Here is an 18,699-nt window from a genome sequence, read left to right as displayed (position 1 = left end):
CTTTTAAGAGTATATATATATTTTTAAGTGAATTCCCAACACGGAAAGAACTTCTGTATTTTGAGAACGTTGTGCTAGTGCCTAAACACGATCAAATCGGGAACCAGTCAAAGCCATTAAGACGACATTTGGATAATTTCCGCCTTGGGTGCATTTAAGATTGTATTAAAGCAAGCGGTTTCTTAAATACAACAAGCAAAGACCAATTTAAAGCCAATTAAGCAGTTAGATCTCTGAATGGTTTCGGTGACCTTACAGAATCACAAGTGTGTTCAAATAATCAAATTTCATTAAACCAATGAGTTTCGATAATCACGAAAACAAGTCAATTTTAGCAACCCGTTTTACAGACGATTCAAATTAAAGCCCTAAACGTTTTAGTATGTATCAGTCAGCAATCTTCCTGGACCACAGCTTAGTAAAACAAATAACCAATTATTTAAAAATTGGCCAAATTCAAGTTGCGTTCAATCATATATATCTACTTGTACCAACCACAAAAATTGTTGGCATAATTTGGCAGCGTTAACTTATCGTATCGTATCGTATTGACACGGTTTGCCAATTAGGAACAAGGCAAAGTAGAAGATTGGTTAATTTACCAAGCTTTCGTAATTGATCATTGTAATCAAAAATGACGTAATATACATCACGAAATGTAATCATCATGTCTATAGCAAATTATTAGATTAAATAGCAATTTAAAAGCGTTTCGACGTGATTATTCAATTTGGTTTCAAGACGACTTTAATCACCAAACTAAAACAATAAATAAATAAAAACGCAATACGTAATCTTATTTCAGCCGTTTACCCGCAGGCCAACCATATTCTTAGGTTTTTCTCATTATCTTTTTTTCGTTCCTTTAGCGAATTTGCCTTTTTGTTTTGGAGGTAGATTCAGTCAAATAACGAATCTGTTTTTTTTTTGTGCAAATTACAATCGTTTTTTCAATTCATAACATTCAAGCATAATGGTTGGAGTATTTAGTTAGACGAAATAGGGATATTTCAGCGCATGTAGAACTATATAGTTAACCCATATTTTATAATGTTATCACAAAGAAAAATAGACAACAATTTTGTGGAAGTTAATTTCAAATTTGACAAGAATTTTGTGAAACTCTCCAAATACAACACCGCGATTCCACAACAATTGCCGAATAAAATTATAGTTAAAAAAACTCGAAACTATAAAAGTTGGATATAATAGTTTAACCAACACAGCGCCAGAGGCCCGCAAGAAACCGGTTTAATGTCGTTCTTGTGTCGAAGGAAACGGATTTTGAGATCTTATCGACATCTCGGCTCCAATTGTGCTTCAATATGCAACTTAGTGTTAAGAGTTCTAACAACGGCGCGTCGCAAAAACTGAAATTGGGCAATTATTCTTGGCGAAAATTACAGTAAAACGCAGATAGTTCGCTCGGTTGGCGACGCTTTCAATTGTAAAAACCGTGGCAATTTAAAATGTGAATATTCCACGACATCAGGGGTTAGCAAAACAAGCTTAAACATTTTGACTCTCTAGGCAGTATTGCGCTTTTCTTTAAAGCGGAATTTATTATAAAAATCTATTTTCAGACAAATGATTCCATAGCTTGAAAATCTCAGGTCTAGCGCAAAGTTCTTGTCATCTTGTTACAAAATATAATAAATAACCGCGCATGTAAATTTAGCAAACTTATATAGGGATTTTTTTTCAAGTATACATTAAATGGTTTTAAGAATAATTAAACTTATGAACAGATCCGTATATAGTATTCCAAGGTTTTAAAAATGTTTAAAAAAGAAAAAAGTTAAATAAAAAAAATAATTATCAACGCGGCCTTGAATATTTCTACATTTATTATTATGTTGATTTTTATTATTTTAAAACCACGTAAAACACACAACAAAAAATGTTAGCGAAAGGTAGAATTATGGACTCGAATTATAGCTACTTTTAAAATAAAGCAGACTGACAGTTTTGTTTGTGAACATTCGTGTTTGATTTTAATCGTTTGTTTAAAATATGTTTGTGTTGTATGACGAAATCAGACTGATGACATAATTAAAGCTTGGATACGCTAATTGACGTGTTATTTTGTTGTGATTATAGTGGGTTAAACCCTTAAAAATAATTAGGCCTCATGAAAACCCATATGACTTAACTTGGGTGCTAAAAATATAAGCGAGAGCACGCGTTATGCTAAAAACGGGGGACATTTAGGTTTTTCAGTGTCCTCAGAAGACTATTGATTTTTATTAGTAAAAGGGAAAAAAATATACGTTTAATATATTTGTATAGTAAAAACCAAATATAAAAGTGTTTACTAACAATTTACTTAAAGTGCTATCATCAGAGACAACCCACCAAACTGTTGGTGTTGGGCAATCCATTACAGCGTAAGCAACGTTTAACCTCCCACAAATTACACATAATTTTAACGTCCAATTTGCCAGCTCAGAACGGCAATTTAGCCTTCGAGAAATTTAAGTTCCTCGATAGCAAAATAACTGATTTCAGCTTGACCAAGTGCTCGTTAGTAAGAGAGCCGTGACTTATCCACTTAACAGAACTGCCTGGTCAGAAAATGACGAGCTTATTGCAAAATCAACCAATTTTTTTTCTCAAATATTATATGTGATTTTGTTGCCCTTGGTCCGTTATAGCAATCGCCTTAAAAATACACTCATAAATCTTATTTGACATTTAGTAGCAGTTTGCGACTTTAGTTCGAACTTTTTTGTTATCACAAAATCATACTTAAAAACGTATCTAAATTATTAAAAACAGTTTACTCCTAATTTAACAAGGCTAGAGTGTAGGTGCGTAAACCAATAAATAAATTAGCCTAAAAATCCAGCTATTTCTTATGAATCCATTATGTAACCAAGAAACAGGCCTCGAATAGTGTTCCGGCTAATTTCTAAGTGGCCTTAAAAAAAACCAGCCAAACACGACGATATATCAACAATTAGAAAGCGTTTTTTTAACTTAAGAAGGGTTAGAGTGTGGGTGTGTAACGCAATAACAAAAAATTAGCCTTATAATCCAGCCAGTTCCTTACAAATCCACAATGTAACTTAAACAAATGGTAAGTCAAAAAAAGGGCCCCAAATAGATTTCCGGCTAATTTCTAAGTGGCCTTAAAAACGTCCAAACACTACGATCTATTAACAATTAGAAAGCTCTTATTTTTACTTAAGAAGGGTTACAGTGTGGGTGTGTAAAGCAATAAAAAAAAATTAGCCCTAAAATCCAGCCAGTTCCTTACAAATCCACCATGTAACTTAAACAAAGGGTGAGTCAAGAAAGGGGCCCCAAATAGGGTTCCGGCTAATTTCCAAGTGGCCTTAAAAAACGGCCATACGTTGTGGTCCATTACCGAGCTACTTTCAGCAAAGCTTAACGACTGACTACTACTTCAGTTGTTCTGCGGGAACATTAGCGAAGTGTCGTGGAGTGGAATTAATCGATTCTTTGGACAAGAATGGCGACTTGTGGATTCCCACCTAATTTACTCGGCACCGTCCAATGCTTAGGAGTGATAAATGTCACTCGATATAGGGCAAAAACCGCATTGCATTAGCAATGAATGTTTTGGAAATTACCATTCTAAAAATTGTAGGTTTTTTTTTCAAGTATTTTTTCGAAATTTTTATTCAAGTGCGACAAATGCAGGTTTTTGGTAAAATTTGGAGTGTCGAAAGAAACTACTCAAAAAACGATAAACCTCCCAATTGAGACAATAATTTTTTTTTATGTTAAATCCTTGTTATTGAAAGATTTACGTTTTCATATGTCCAAAAGAGTACATATTGAAACATATTTCTTCTTATAAGAAACCAACCGTCCTTAAATAATGTAAAAATACCAAACGGGGCTTTCAATTTGTCGTTCAGCCTCTAAAATAACTAATTGGATAAATAATGAGCAGGGCGCACAACACAGGTTACGGTGGCTACACCTATAAAAGCATTAGGAGACGCTTCGTTGACCCGAAGGTCGCGGGTTCGATTCCCACCGCACACCGCATTCTGTAAAACCTTTCAGCAAGCCGAGATAGGTATGGTTGAGATCGAAAAACTGTGGGGATTTCGGCTTTTACGCAACCCCTCCCCTGTTTTAAGGGGCGTGTTTGGGGGTTGGGGTTAGACTAATGCACCAGTTCGATTGACAGATAACTCTTATCGCTTTAACGGAAAACGAACAAAAAAAATGTGAAAATCTTTCGTCAATGTTGACGAAAAACAGCTTTGATCGAAGCAAAGGTCAGAAAATGATGTCAACAAAAATCTACTTTTATACGAACAACAAATTTGCCAGAGGAAAAAAAGGAAAACTATTTTCAGACCAGATATGTCAGAGATTGTTATTTAACAAATTGAAGGGGAAAATTTTGTAAACAACAGGTTCAGTCATTTAAAGCTTTAATATTAGCGACATTGTCCGAAGATAGTTATATCTTTAGTCCCATTGCCGCTACATCAATAAACAACAAAATCCAATTTCGTTTTTCATTAAATAATTAAACAGTTTTTGTCAAACTCAATCAGTTTTCAAAAAAACACATATTCCAACATAGGCAATTTTTCAGTCCTCATTGCTGTTAAATCGATAAACCAAAAAAATCCCACTATACGTCTTAGACGCTCTTTTCAATATAATTAAACAGCTTTAAGTAGAATAAAAATAAAAGTTTGTCAAAAAAACAAAAAACATAATGATATGAACCTACAAAATAAACCTAAGAAACGTCCTATATTTAAAAGCGTTCATTTTTATAACAATTTCCTTACCTCGGTGGAGCTAACTCTAGGCTCCGATCTCGATGACGTCATATCCACGGCAGCCACGCGCAATTTGTATGACGTCACGCCCTGCTCCCGGTCGAAGCGGCGCAGTGACGTAATCTCGCCCGACGAGGGGTGAATGGCGAAGGGCCGGGGTTGTGGGGAATTCCCGAGGTCGGGAATCGGGGTTATCTCATAAATGTAGAAGGAAATCTGTTTTTGGGAATAAAAATGTCAACTTTTAATGTTTTGCTTTTATCACTTTTTTAAAATTGGTTTTGCCAAGTATGCGACATTTTAGTAACAGCTTAATTATAAAAACAATATATATATATAAGTAGATAATTTAAGTATTTTGTACATTTTTTGTACAAAACAGGATATTCGCTGTCCTTTAATATCGGGATTTAGGTGACACTTTATTAACAGCGCTTATTGTTAAATATTTAAATATAAATAAGCTTCCATAATTTTGTTTATTGTTTAGTATTAGTTTTGTCATGTATCTGGAGTTTGGAAACAGCATTGAGCAAAAACAACAAATGATTTTTAATTTTTTGCTTTTAATTTTTAAACAAAAAAAAAATAGGATGATTGTTTGGTATTAGTTTTACAATTTTCATTGGTAAAAAATGGTAAAATATTTAAAGTATTACAATCGTGCTGATTGGTTTCGGTATACTTAATATTTAAAAAATACCCTTCCATACAATGTTGTTAAATTTTAAATTGACTAAAAGTGCAAAATATGCATCATTTTGGCAAAAAATTAGGTGTTGTAAGATACTACTTTAAAAAACAACATACTGGGTCGTTAAGACGGCAAAAGATTTACTTTTTGTGTGCTTTTATTGTTTTATAAAAAAAATCAGGATGATTGTTTTCTCTCAGTTTTTCAAGTTTACTTATTAAAACAACGTTAAACATTTTCAATAAAACGCAGCAATGTGATTAACGAGTAGTTCTCCACATAACAAACCTGCTGATTGGCTTCAGTAGCCACACTTAGCACAAATATCCCCGGTTCCAGGTTCTCTCTGATGCTCCCGGAGTAAGAAGAACTCTCGAACCTGGGTCCACTCTGCCGCTCCGGATCACCAGGAATCACGTTCAAGGTCATCGTGCTGAATAGCGGGGGAGTACCTAAGGTAGGAACACAATTTTGAAAGTGACCTACCAAACTTGTTTTTTTATCGCAAAGAAAAGTGAATTACAAAAGGAACAATTGTATGGGTAAAATAAATAAATATTTCGTATAGATTTTAACGAAAAGTGCTATCAAACCCAAATGATATTTTTCACAAAACCTAACTTCCTTTTTTTCATACTGTTTTTTTCACGTACTTTGTTGTTATCGCAAATGAAAGTGAATTACCAGAAGAACAATATTTCTTGCCCGGTAGTGTTTTTTTAACTGAACAATTATATTGAAGTTGAATTCGCGGAACTACATACGTTTAGCTTATTGTACTAATTTGTATCTATTTCTGTGTTTGGGGGTTGAGAGTAACACAAATAAAAACAATCTTGGATAGGCGAGAATAGGCTACAGTTTTACCGTTCAAAAAAAAGAGCGTTTTTGTTGTGGTAGATTTGGTTGGAAATTGTTGTGGTAGATATTGGTTCCCAATATTTGGCTAACTGGACACTTCATTTCAATATTGACGTGTTAACAACGATCGCTTTTCACACGATTTTAGTCAGTATTCTGCGTTTAAACATTAAAAGTTTCAAGGGAAAAACTGGCACAAACTAAAAAATAAATCTCGGTTCAGGTCATATAATAAAAATAAAAAATAGAAAAAAAATAAAAAATAATAAAACATGTTTGGTTCCCGAAGTGGTATCACAATCAGACAGGAAAAATACTTTACAAAAAACTTTAAAAACTAGTTGTAACGTAAAATCGCCTTATTACAGCTAAAAAACTTGGTTGATGGACCGTACTAAAGCCACATGACTGCCTGAACACCGCACCTTGTCTAAGCATGTAATAAGTCAGCGAAGCCGATTTAAGTTAATCCGGTACACTGAAAGTTGGACAAGTGTCGAGCGGTTTGCCGTCGTTTTGGTATATGTAATGCTTGACTGAGCGCGGTTGCTGCTAATAACCAGTGAAATTTAGATCAAAAATCGTGATAACTTGGTGCAACAGCTTAATGCTGCATCTGCATGTTTTAAGGTTATCAAAAAACAGACAAAAAGAAACCAGATAATTATATTTATTCCTAATAATATTTTTTTTTAGTTTTTTTAATCATTTGATTTAAAAATTCTAATTTTGTTTTGGAATTTTTTTAACATTTATGTCAATTTTTTTAATTTTTTTATTCATTTAAAAAAAGTTACAATATTTTACTTTTTTATAGTTTTGTGAACATTTATTTAAGAAATATATACATATATTGTAAATTTTGTAAAACAAATGACTTTGTTGTAGATATTAAACATGTGCTAGAGGAGAAATGAAGCTTCCTATAAAAAGCTGCAGTGAGCAGAAATTAGATTATTTTTATTAAATCTAAAACAACTAATTGTGCACGCTTATGTTTTGTTGCTACAATTATTGCGTATACAATACATGAACAAGACATTTATTTTTGTTCATTCTTGGTGATTCGCAAACACTATAACAGTATCGAATTGGCGTTGCGTAAATTGATATTGTGGCGACGGTTCTACCATCTACGTACACTCCTATGCAGTTAAACGGGCAATAAAACTTAATCCCATAATGGCAAATCATTATTCCACCGATGCGTACCAACCCCTGGAGCAATTGGTTCTGCTAAGTTAAAGCAATTTGCATTCCGTAGCATTTGCTATGATTCCCGTACGCCCATTCAATTACTATTAAGGTGTATTACAAATTTTGTCGGAATTTATAAATAAACATATTTTTGCCAAACCGGTTTTCAAATTGCAAGCCCATTGCTATACGATTTCCGTGAGTCTATTCAATTATTTCTAAGGCGTATTACAAATTTGGTTGGAATTTATAAATAAATTTGCCTCTGAATATTTTTCCAAACCGGTTTTGGAATTGTCGGCCGAACCCTACATTTATGGAAGCGTTTTATTACCAGCTATTTCGTAAATAAATTGAAGCCACTTAATATAAGTTTTCAGCCATATTCGGTAGCAAAAGTGAAGACTCTTTTCAAAATAACGCCCTCATCAAGTGTTTGCGTCGTGCTAAATTTCGATCGCCGAAATGGTTTCGTAAGCGTGTGCTTAAAACAATTTTGTCGATTTTAAAAATTTTACAATTTTGCCGATTTTTAAATGATTTAGCTCCTAAAAGATTGGTCATGAGCGCTAAACTGTAAGGTGCAAAAAAGGTTGAAAGACCGTACAAAAAAACGACCGTTGGGGAAAGGTAAAGAAGTAAAAAATCACGTCGTAAAACGCAACTGGATTAAAAACCTTTATATACCAGCACCTGGCAATAAAATTATTAACATTTTATAAGGGTTTGTCAATTTCATTTAACTGGCAAACATCGTAAAATACTAATATTGTTTTAAACTATGGTCTGACGAAACCAGTTACTTCGGTAATAGATTTAGGAAGCTAAAAAGTATTTCTAATAGGGGAAGAAATGTGGCAAAGCGGCAATAAACTGGCAAATTACTACACGCGAACAGAACTCAGCGCGTTTTAAAATATTTACAAATAAATAGCGGTCGGGGGTACGCCCTAATCTGCCACCGTAGAGGGGAGCACTTAATTCGCGGGTCGGTGTCAATTTAGAAACCAGGGGGGGGGGGTGACCCGGAAATACTTGCAAGTGCCTCGCTTGACCTACAACCTTCGATCGGAGGGATTAGCTTGGAACCAAACTAGGAAGACTTGGTTTATTTTAGCTTTTTCAAATTAGATTAAAATTGTGTTCTTTGGACATTCCTGTCTTGGTCAAAGTCAGTCATTTTTTTATTTTGTAAATTATTGACTTCACCCAAGACTGGAAAGTCTGTTTGCTGTCATTTTAAGTCATTGTCGTCATTTACGTGTAAGGGCGAGGAGATACTTTCAAATTTTACGCATTCAGTATGCCATAGATTCAAACTAGAAGTAGATAATTTTAGTTTTTTTTTCAATCTAGATTAAAATTAGAATCAGAGCGTTTTAGTTTCGAAATACATTCGATTTGAAATTGCCAATTTTTTTAAAAACTAACACATTAACCAAAATTTGAACTAAAATTAGTTTTAATTAATACACTGTAAATCGTACGACCATAGAATATTCGTTCAAATTCTGTTTCGACTGAGAGACTAAAATATACCGTCGGGCAAACTGGCATTTTTAGTAAAAGCTAAATTAGATTAGAACTAGAAATAAAGCTTTTTTACTTGAGAAAACTTTACAGAAGTGACTTCAGTCGTTAATTTTTTCGCAAATATTATATTATTATAATGACTAACACCATTGTGGTTTTGTTGGGATTGACGAACTTTTGTTTATTCTTTTCCCACGTTTTTAGTCTTTGTACCGAAATTACTTTTTATTTAAGTTGGTAAGTCTGGCAATCTATGCTAAAGTGGAAAAATAGTTCATATTAAAATAAAATAAAAAACATGCTACAAAGGGCACCAGCTGTCAAAAGCGAATTGCCTACATTCTTTACAGAGCAACGTTTTCCAAAGACCACGCTTGTAAAAAAGCGAGACAAGAAATTAGGCGTATAGCTAAAAATAGGCTCCCTAACCCGATTGCAAGTAATTAAAGCGTTCAGCCTTGATGTTTGTTGCATCACAACAAACACAGTAATCTGTGATCAAAAATGGCCGCCAATATTTGACGGTTTATTGGTAGCACGCCCTGATATGAAAGGACCGGAAAAGATTAGACCACCCAAATGACCTGAATACAGCATTTCCTGTTACACGGTACGTTCACTAAAATCGTGCTTCGTTTATTTAAACTATTTTTTTTTTACTGAAAGACGTTTTCTTCTTTATTTATGATTGGCTTCGAATTTTGATCAAATCAGCGATTTTTTCATTATAACTTGAAAAGTTGGGCTAAGGACCACCCAGAGCATAAAACTTTGCCTTTTCGTTCGTAGCGATTTTAGTTTTTTGGCAAGCTTTTCTAGGTGATTAAAATAATGTTTCAACCAACGCCACCCAGACAGGTATGATTCAACACAGGCCAAAATAGCTCGTTATTTCTGTTCGTCAGATGTCAAAATCAATAGTTTTAATTCCACTAAATGCCCTTAAATCATGATTAAATCTGTTTCGTTTTCAAAACGTTAACCAAAGTTTAGCGTTTTTAAATTGAAAAGAACGTCGTAAATGCGTAAAACAAACAGAAAAAAAAAGAAATTAAAAAAAAAAAAGAGCCTTAAAAAGTAAAATCGTGGCTAAAAAAAGTCTTCAGAAAAAGGCGAAAAATCATTTATTGTTTTCATTTATTTTCCAAAAAAAGTTTTTTTTATAAAAAGTAAGTTTAAAAAAACTATAGTGCCAAATATCGAGAAACAACTTTAAATACACAAGAGACCCCCCCCCCCCCTCCTCCCCAACCCCAAACAAGTTGTGGCGAAAGTCTTAGGCTACTTTAATGCTTTCCAGAAACCTCTCAGCTTCACAATTTTTCAAAGGAAATCAATCTTTAACAAAACAAGACCAAGTAAAACAAAAAATTGATACAAAAGCCTCACCTTCGTCTCTCGCCGTCACCTCTACAGAGGTAACGAGCGGCGCCGATGCTTCCCTGGCCTCAAACACCTCAAGGACCCCGGAACCGGCCTGGAGGAAAAACGGGGCTGCCCCGGCGCCCTGGAACCCCCCGAGTGCGAAGCTGACCGATCCGTTGGCCCCCGAATCGCGGTCGATAGCCGATATCGTCGCGATATCGTACCCAACAGTGGACGCTTTATCGGCGGGCACGAAAACTGTGTCCGGTGACGTAAAAGCCGGTACACTGTCGTTGACGTCATCAACTATGACGTAGACGGTTGAGGTGCTCGAGCGACGGTTTTGGCCGTCAGGGTTGTCGGTTAATCGAACCAGAACTCGCAGCATTCCGCCTGGAAGGATTGCTTCACGATCTACAGAACCGCTCACGAATAGTTCGCCACTTTGGCGGGAAACTAAGACCCGAATCCCCGCGGGCGAAACTTCCAGCACTTTAAACTCCACCCGGGCGTTCTCCCCTTGGTCCGAGTCACTTGCCTTCAGGAAGCCTATCGACCTGGGAAGCGACGCAAACTCGCCCTCGGTCACGTGATACTGCGAAGGCGGGAGAAGTTCCGGCGCGTTGTCGTTCATGTCCTCTAGCGTGACCTTGACCGTCACGTGGCTCGACCTCTGCGGGCTGCCATGGTCTTTCGCTATAACTTCTATATTAAACGAACTTTGGGCCTCGCGGTCGAGTTGTGACGTCACTATGACGCGGCCCGACGCCGGCTCGACGCGGAACGACGCTCGCGTGACGTCATCGTTGGAAGACGTCATCTCGAAGCTCACAAGGCTGTTTTGGGTGTCGGGTTGGTCTGCGTCGAACGCCTCAAGGCGACCGATTTCCGTATTGAGGGGAAGGTTTTCTGGAACTTTCCAAATTAGGGGGGTGTTTTTAAACAGGGGAGACTTGTTGTTGACGTCAGTAATTGTGATTTCCACGCTCGCACTGTCGGTTTTTCCGCCTCTGTCGGACGCCTCAACTTTTAAAACGTAAAATTCCTCCAATTCTCGATCTAAGGTCATATTTTCACCAACTGTAAGTTCCCCACTCAACGAATCCAGCAAAAACGGCGTCCCGCTGGTCAGGAGCGTGTATGTGACGTCATAAACGGCGTCGGCGTCGTTCGCTGCCACCGTGACGACTGGATCGCCGGCCGAGGCGTCTTCGCGCACTTTCGCGAGGTAGGTTCGCGATCCGAACCCGGGCGCGAACTCGTTTGCGTCGCGAAGCGCTATTTCTACGGCGCCGGACGATTTGAGACCGGCTGATGCGCCCTGGCAATCTTGGGCAGTGATTTGGAATCGGAAACTGCTGGAATTGGGTGAAACGTACTCTGGCCATATCATGTGGATTCTTTCGGCGTCCAAAACGGCCGTTGTTGATATTTCTCCGCTGTATGGGTCGATTGCGAAAGGCAGGGGTACTTTTGAGCTGTTGTTGTAGTCGATTTGGTAAAGTAAACTTGAAAAAATGCCGGAATCCAAGTCGTTTGCCTGAACAAATCCGACCCAAGTTCCGACCGCCTCGTTTTCTGAGACTTCAAACTTTTGAAGCTGTTCCGGAAATTCTGGAGCGTTGTCGTTCGCGTCAGTCAAGGTCACCACCAAGGGCACGACCTTGGAAAACGTCACGTCCCGTCTGCGCAAGGTCACGTTCACCTCAAGGTCACCTTCGCGCTCGAAACGGCGCCCAAGGTCGTTTTCGGCGCGCAGGAACACCAGACCGTCCGGACAGACGCCAAAGAGTCGACGATCGCCAGAAATGACGTCATAGTTGACGGCGGTCGCGACGCCGTCGCTCTGTGACGCAACAATGGGCCGCGCGAACTCGGGCGCCAAGAGTTGCGATGCAATGTCGGAGATCGGGAAATTGGCCGGCGCGTCTGCGGGGATTGAAGCTGCCAAAGCCGGCGGAGCTATAAAGCTGCCAAGCCAAGCAAAAACCTCGATTTTAAGGCTCATTTCGGAGCATAGAGTAGGGGCTCCGTTGTCGCAGCAAATTATTACGACTATATCGCTGAATCGGCGAGATTCGAATGGTTTTTTGACAGTTACAACGCCGCTTTCGTCGATTCCAAAGTTTCCGAGGGCGTCGTATAATTTATAAGACAGCCTCGAGTTTAAACCTGTGTCTGAGTCTTTTGCTGCTGCGTTGTACACGAAAGCGCCGTGCTTGCTTCTAGGGTTGGACATTTGGAATTCAACGCTGTCCGAAAAACGCAGCAAGCCTTCTTCGCCGGATAAAACGTCCTGAATCGCGTTTCCTGAAAATCTGGGAAAATTGTCGTTTTCATCTTCGACAAAAACCCTCACAGTTACTTTCGCGAACCTCAAAACCACACCGGCTTGTGACCGAGTGAAGGCGGTCACAGTCAGGTTGTACTTGGCTGCTATTTCACGATCCAAATTTGCTCCGGAGTTTATAAACAGTTCCCCGCTTGTCGAGTCGACTCGGAAAATGCTACTCGGGTCTCCTGAGGTCAGCGAGTAGCTCAACTCGTTTTCTCCGAGTTGCGAATCGTTTGCTGCGACTCGTCCCAACGCTACTCGCGAGTTTCGGCTTTCTGAGGCTGCAAACTCGTACGAAACTCGGTCAAACGACACAGTGGAGGGATCAGATGCAATGACCAAGTGAATGAACGCGGTAGAATCGGCCACGTGGCCTTGAGAATCGATGGCAGTGACCGTGAATGACCTTGAATCGGCGCTGGAATAAGTCCCAGAAGCGGACACGACCCCCGAAAGGGTGTTAATGCTTAGAACCCCGGAACTGGGGCTGATTCTGTAGGCAACTCTGTCGTCATAAAGACCGCCTACTTTGGCGGCGACTGTGACCAAGTTAAGGCTGCCCGCTGAACCGTGTGCGAGCGAGAGAAAGTAAATTTCCGGGTAAAACTCGGGCTTTGGAGTGGTCAAGTTTTTCCACTGGACTCTGACCACACAAGTGCTGGACAGCGGGTGGTCAGCGCCGTCGCTCGCTCTGATTATGACGTCATAGGGAGCTTTGTAGGATTCGATCAGCAGGCTTGTGACGTCGATAATGCCATTGTCAGCGTCCACCATTGCAAGACCGCGCGCGTTTAAAAACCCGGGTCCATCGGCGGTGGTCAAGTGGTCAATCGAGTAAGTGACCGTTCCGTTAACACCAGAATCCAGGTCAGTTGCCTTGACCACTTCGATCTTAGTGAGTGGCGAACTTTCGTTGAGGGTCACTTCGTACACTGACCGCTCGAATTTCGGCCATTGGTCATTCTCGTCCGCTATGGTCACTCGAAGCTGGACAGTGGCCGATTTTGGAGTGGCGGTCTCATCTTCTGCTGCGATGAGGAGCGATATTAATCCGTTGTTTGTTTGTAGGTAGTTGAGGCGTTTTTGTGTTGTAACCAGGCCAGTTTGTTGGTCGATTGCGAACCAGTTGAGTTCGTTTCCGCTTCTGATGCTGTAAATAGAAAGGTTAGCGTTAAAATTGTGCTTAAATGCGAGCAAGCCTTTCCCATAAGAACACTACACTTTTATCAGGTCTTATATTATATCAGCTTATACACCGAAACACCGAATCCGAAAGGTAACATTTCCTATTGCCAAGTTAAATTATAACTTTAGAGTGTTATAATTCTTTTTTTTTTTTTTAGTTTCAAATTTTAGTTTTTTCGCGTTGGTTAATAATTAAGATAACACGTTAGCAGTTCGTTAATAGCCGCTTTGTGAGAATAAAATAATGGATAATTTTTCACTCCATAAGTCGTTTTTATAAACAATGACGTCGAATAGTTAACATGAATCTGCAATTGTTAGTAAGAATTTTCAAATGATCACGATAGGGGTGCGTACAGAAGTTCTCACATAATGTGTAAATGCTTAACCACTTTGACTTTGCTGTCCATAATTTATTACTTAATAAGTTATTAGGACTGGGAATTTTTCTTTAAGTACATTTATGTTTAAGTTGATGTACGTAACCACAGCACACGATATAAACAAGTGTATTATCTCGGTTGCTACGTACAGCGGTTAACGCTACATTCCAACTACCGAGAAACGTGAACCATCTTGTAAAAAACCTAACCATACAAGTTGTGTGGATTGAGTTCACATAAAGAACTTTAAAGTAACTATAGGCAGTTTATGTTGTCCGTGTGTTGGTGACCCATACTACATTGCATAGAACAACTTGTGCTGTTGTAAAACTTCGAACATATTCTTGTAACATTCTAAAACAGTTATAGGTCGATATAAATATTGTTTCGTGGAACTGATAACTCGTGTTTCATGGTAAAGTCGGCCTGAGTACATTACCAAACACATTGTACACATTTAGATCCACAAGTGAGCCATTCCTCCCAAAACAATTTTTTGTTGACTTACAACTACAGATACAAAAATCAAGGTCATATTTGTAACAAAACCATGAAGTAGAATTCTAAATCACCTAGCATTCACTTTACATTTTCCTAAACTATAGTTTAGCAAATACATTATTTATATTAAAAATGTTTTTCAAGCTGGAATTTTTGTACCATACTTTAAACGTTAATATATATTATTTTTAGATAGCTAACTACAGTCGTTACCAGAAAGTTAGGTCATTTTTCGAACTTCGAAGCATAAAGTATTTAAAAATTTATAAATGTTTAAATCTGCTTTTTGGATTGAAATATACATTGAGCATGAATCTTAATTTCTCAATAAAATTTTCACTTTTTTAAACATTGTTTTATAACCAACGTTTTGACTTTTTTACACAAACTCTTCCACGAGAGGTCAGTGTCATAAAAAAAAGAGGACCGACCTGTAACGGAGTCTCGCGGGGAGTCCGACGTCCAGATCGCTCGCCGCAACATCCAGGACACAAGTTCCAGGAGGAGCAAGCTCCGAGACTACGACCGAGTAAAGTTTCCGCTCGAAACTCGGAAAATGGTCGTTGGGCGAGTTGACTACGATTTCTATGTCGCGCTCTGTGGAGCGCACTTCTTCGGGGAATTCCCCGTCCTGTACGCGAACCGTGAGGCGGTAAGAAGGGATTTCCCGACGGTCGATTTTTCCGGCCACCTGACGTCATAAAAACGAAATAATTAAAAGGGTGTGAGGCTAAGCTGAAACAGGTTGGAAATTTAAAAAATGGTTAAAAAGATTTTTTCAAAATAAATTCTAAAAACAACTTTTTGTGAAATTCAAAAAGAATTACCGAAAAGTAGGAAATAGTAGGTGGTTCGTGTCTTTCTTTATATTTTTTTACAAAAGACGTTATTTTGGGGGTTGAAGAAATATTACTAGTTTGTCTTTAAATACTTCATACTGACGTTGACTAAAATATTTCCCAAATTTAAACAATAAACAGTAAGGGATGAGGGCAGCAAGAACGCTTTGAAACACTTCACACCTACCACAGCTTTACTTCGGTTTACAATTTTAGCATAGTTATTTTTAAATCTCTAAATCCACGACATATACGAAACAGGCAGCTTTACTGGTCAGCTATTTTACTAGATTTTTGCAATAACAGAACTGACCAAGTTCCTATAACATTAACACGCTGCTTGCATTTTTAAAATTAAACATGCTCCTAAGGCCCTAACAAACCCATTTTAACGTAAAATCTAATAAAAGAAAATATTTTAAGTCTGGTAATTATTCTTGTGATTGAACTATTTCCTACTTTGATTATCACAATAAAATAAAACTTGAAAAAACCTGAAGTAATCCAGTTTTCGAGTTGGGGATAGTCGAAAGCCGGAAATCCCCCGCTTCGTTGCCGCTCACGATGTGAAGAGAGATCTTTCCGTCACTTGGTCGTAAGTGGTCCTTGTCTGACACAGTGATGAGCGCCACTGTACTTCCGATAGCGGCGTCGTCGCCAACTGATGCTATCGTGGCGCTGGCTGGGAAAAATCTGAAAGAGCAAAGTGGAATAATTTAGGGATACCGGTTTAATGAATCTCAAAATCTTGGCGAGACTGGTTGACTAAATTTGTTGATTCTGATTTATGATTGTCATAAAAAAATTGTCATGGTAAAATATATTTTTATCATAGTAAAAATGACTCTATTTTTTTCATCTTGGGTAAATACATAAAGGTGTGGTTAATTTTTATGTAGTTCCATTTAAGTGAATAAATTTACTCATTTTTTTCCTATTTTAATATAAAAAATTGACACAACATTTTATCTTTATTAGCAAGTTGTTTCATTATCGGATTTATTGGTTAAAATACGAAATGAAAAAGCAAAATCTTTTTCATATATTAAAACACAAAATCAAGTTTTTTTGCTTTAAATCAGGTAAACAAGTTGCCTAAAAACGTGACCGGCTTAGCCTTTGATAAAATAAACAATATAAAAATTAACCTATAATTCAAATTTGAAATTAATGGTTTGTTGATAGAGCAAGGTTCATTAGATGATTTATTCTTTTCCAAGAGCAGACGATAGTTATCTACATTACACAAGAACCAATCTCCTATTGTTATGATGGTAGCGATAAATGGAAAAAACCCTTACGAACGTTTCCTTAATCGTTTTTTCCTGTTTTCTCGACTATTTTTATGCGATTTGGGGGTTTCCATACAGACGAAATCACAGTCTTGGAGTCTGAACGCGAAAGGATGCTTATTTTCTTTCCAAAATTTCGGCCCAATTAAGTCTGACGGAATGAATTATGTTTGACAGAATATGCCGATATTTTTCCGTGTTTTGACACAGATCAGACTTTTTCTTGTTTACTTAAGTTTGGGAATTTTCCTATTTACCACTGGTAAGTTCGTTTCGAAAAAAAATGTAATTATTTTAAAACGTTTAGGTAGTGTTTCAAAAAGTGAGACATAAAGTAATTTATCGCAAATAAAAGTTAACACTATATACGTATCTGTTCATAAGTTTAATGGTGAAAATAACGGCCAAAATAGTCGTTAAAAGCGACATGACATAACTGATGATGGCATTAGAATTTGCCGAAACGTTTGAAAATAAAGCATGTCGCTTTTAACGTCTATTTGGGCCGTTATTTTCACCATTAAAAGTTAACATTTTTCGAAATATTAACCCAAATTTAGGCATGTTATCCGCCAAAAAGGTGTTAACATCCTTAGTTTTAAGTTATAGTTTGTTATACTACTGCTAATTACTCGTTATTCCCCGAAATTTGTCATTCGAAATTTCGACGCAGGTTTCACAGCTAGGGATAAATTTCAACTTGATCTAATTTTTAAAAAGTTATAAAAAAAAGAATATTTAAAAAAAAATCACAAATCTAGAAAAATAAATTAAAAAAATCAATTTTTTTATCAATCAACACAAAACAATTAAAAACACACAAAAAATAAAAAAACACAAAGAATCCAAAAAAAATTCAAAAACACAAAAAACACAAAAATGAAAAACACTAAAAATAAAACACAAAAATTTACCTCAAGTTTGTGATTTCGGGGTCATTGTCGTTCACATTCAGCACAGAAACAGTGAGCAGTGCTTGTGCGAACTGACCAGACTGCCCAGCGTCGAAGGCCTCCATGGTCAGATGGTGGATCGACTGGTCCTCAAAGTCCAGCGCCCTGGTCAGACTGACCACCCCACTGACCGGGTCCACTCGGAAATGGTCAGTTGAGCCGGAGCTGGAATCAATGCGGTAACGAACAAGGCCGTTTTTGCCCTGCGATTAAATTTGAGTTGTAAAGATTAGGGATGTCCGTTTGTCCGATAATTTCGTATCGGGTGCCGATACCTGATGTAAAGTTGTAGTATCGGTAGTCGTCCGATACTAGGGTAGTATCGGTGCCGATACGATACCAAATTGATTTAGGAATTTTAGCCATGGTTTACGATCTAATGATACGTAACAACTAGATAGGGCTGTTTGATACTTGACTCTATTCCAATACCGATAACCGATATTTTAGACTAAAGTATCGCGATCTGATCCGATATCAAGTGACGTCATTGCTATGCCAAGATTAAGTTAAATTGTATAGAGATTCGTAACAACTATAGTGATGTACGATATACTTGACATTCTTTTTCGATACGGAGACCCGATATTTTGAGAAAAAAAATATTACGATCCACTCCGATATAAAATAATGCCACGTCATGCGATGGTTGAGTTGGAACTTTTATCTCCTATAATATCGGTTGGGAACCGATACCCGATGCAAAATAGAAGTATCGGTACTCGTCCGATACAACGGAGGTATCGATGCCGATCCGATAGCAAATGTATAGGAATTTTTAGCTAT

At 37.6% G+C, this 18,699-nt stretch overlaps 1 protein-coding gene across 1 annotated transcript in view; it reads right to left on the bottom strand.

Moving 5' to 3' along the window:
- The window catches only part of LOC146158173 (protocadherin Fat 4-like), a 78,501-nt gene that overhangs the window by 49,878 nt on the left and 9,924 nt on the right, over positions 1–18,699 (bottom strand). Inside the window, exons 6-11 of the mRNA XM_083383846.1 lie at positions 17,875–18,116; positions 16,163–16,361; positions 15,261–15,520; positions 10,450–13,910; positions 5,758–5,921; positions 4,785–4,991 (exon numbers count right to left, since the gene is read on the bottom strand). Of these exons, the coding sequence (XP_083239972.1) occupies positions 4,785–4,991; positions 5,758–5,921; positions 10,450–13,910; positions 15,261–15,520; positions 16,163–16,361; positions 17,875–18,116 (4,533 nt within the window). The remainder of the gene's footprint in view (positions 1–4,784; positions 4,992–5,757; positions 5,922–10,449; positions 13,911–15,260; positions 15,521–16,162; positions 16,362–17,874; positions 18,117–18,699) is intronic.

This window comes from Ascidiella aspersa, chromosome 3 (genome assembly GCF_963924565.1).
Source record: "Ascidiella aspersa chromosome 3, kaAscAspe10.2, whole genome shotgun sequence".
Lineage (NCBI taxonomy): Eukaryota > Metazoa > Chordata > Ascidiacea > Phlebobranchia > Ascidiidae > Ascidiella > Ascidiella aspersa.
The sequence above is the reverse complement of the archived record's forward strand: the minus strand, read 5'-3'. Positions and strand labels throughout refer to the sequence as shown.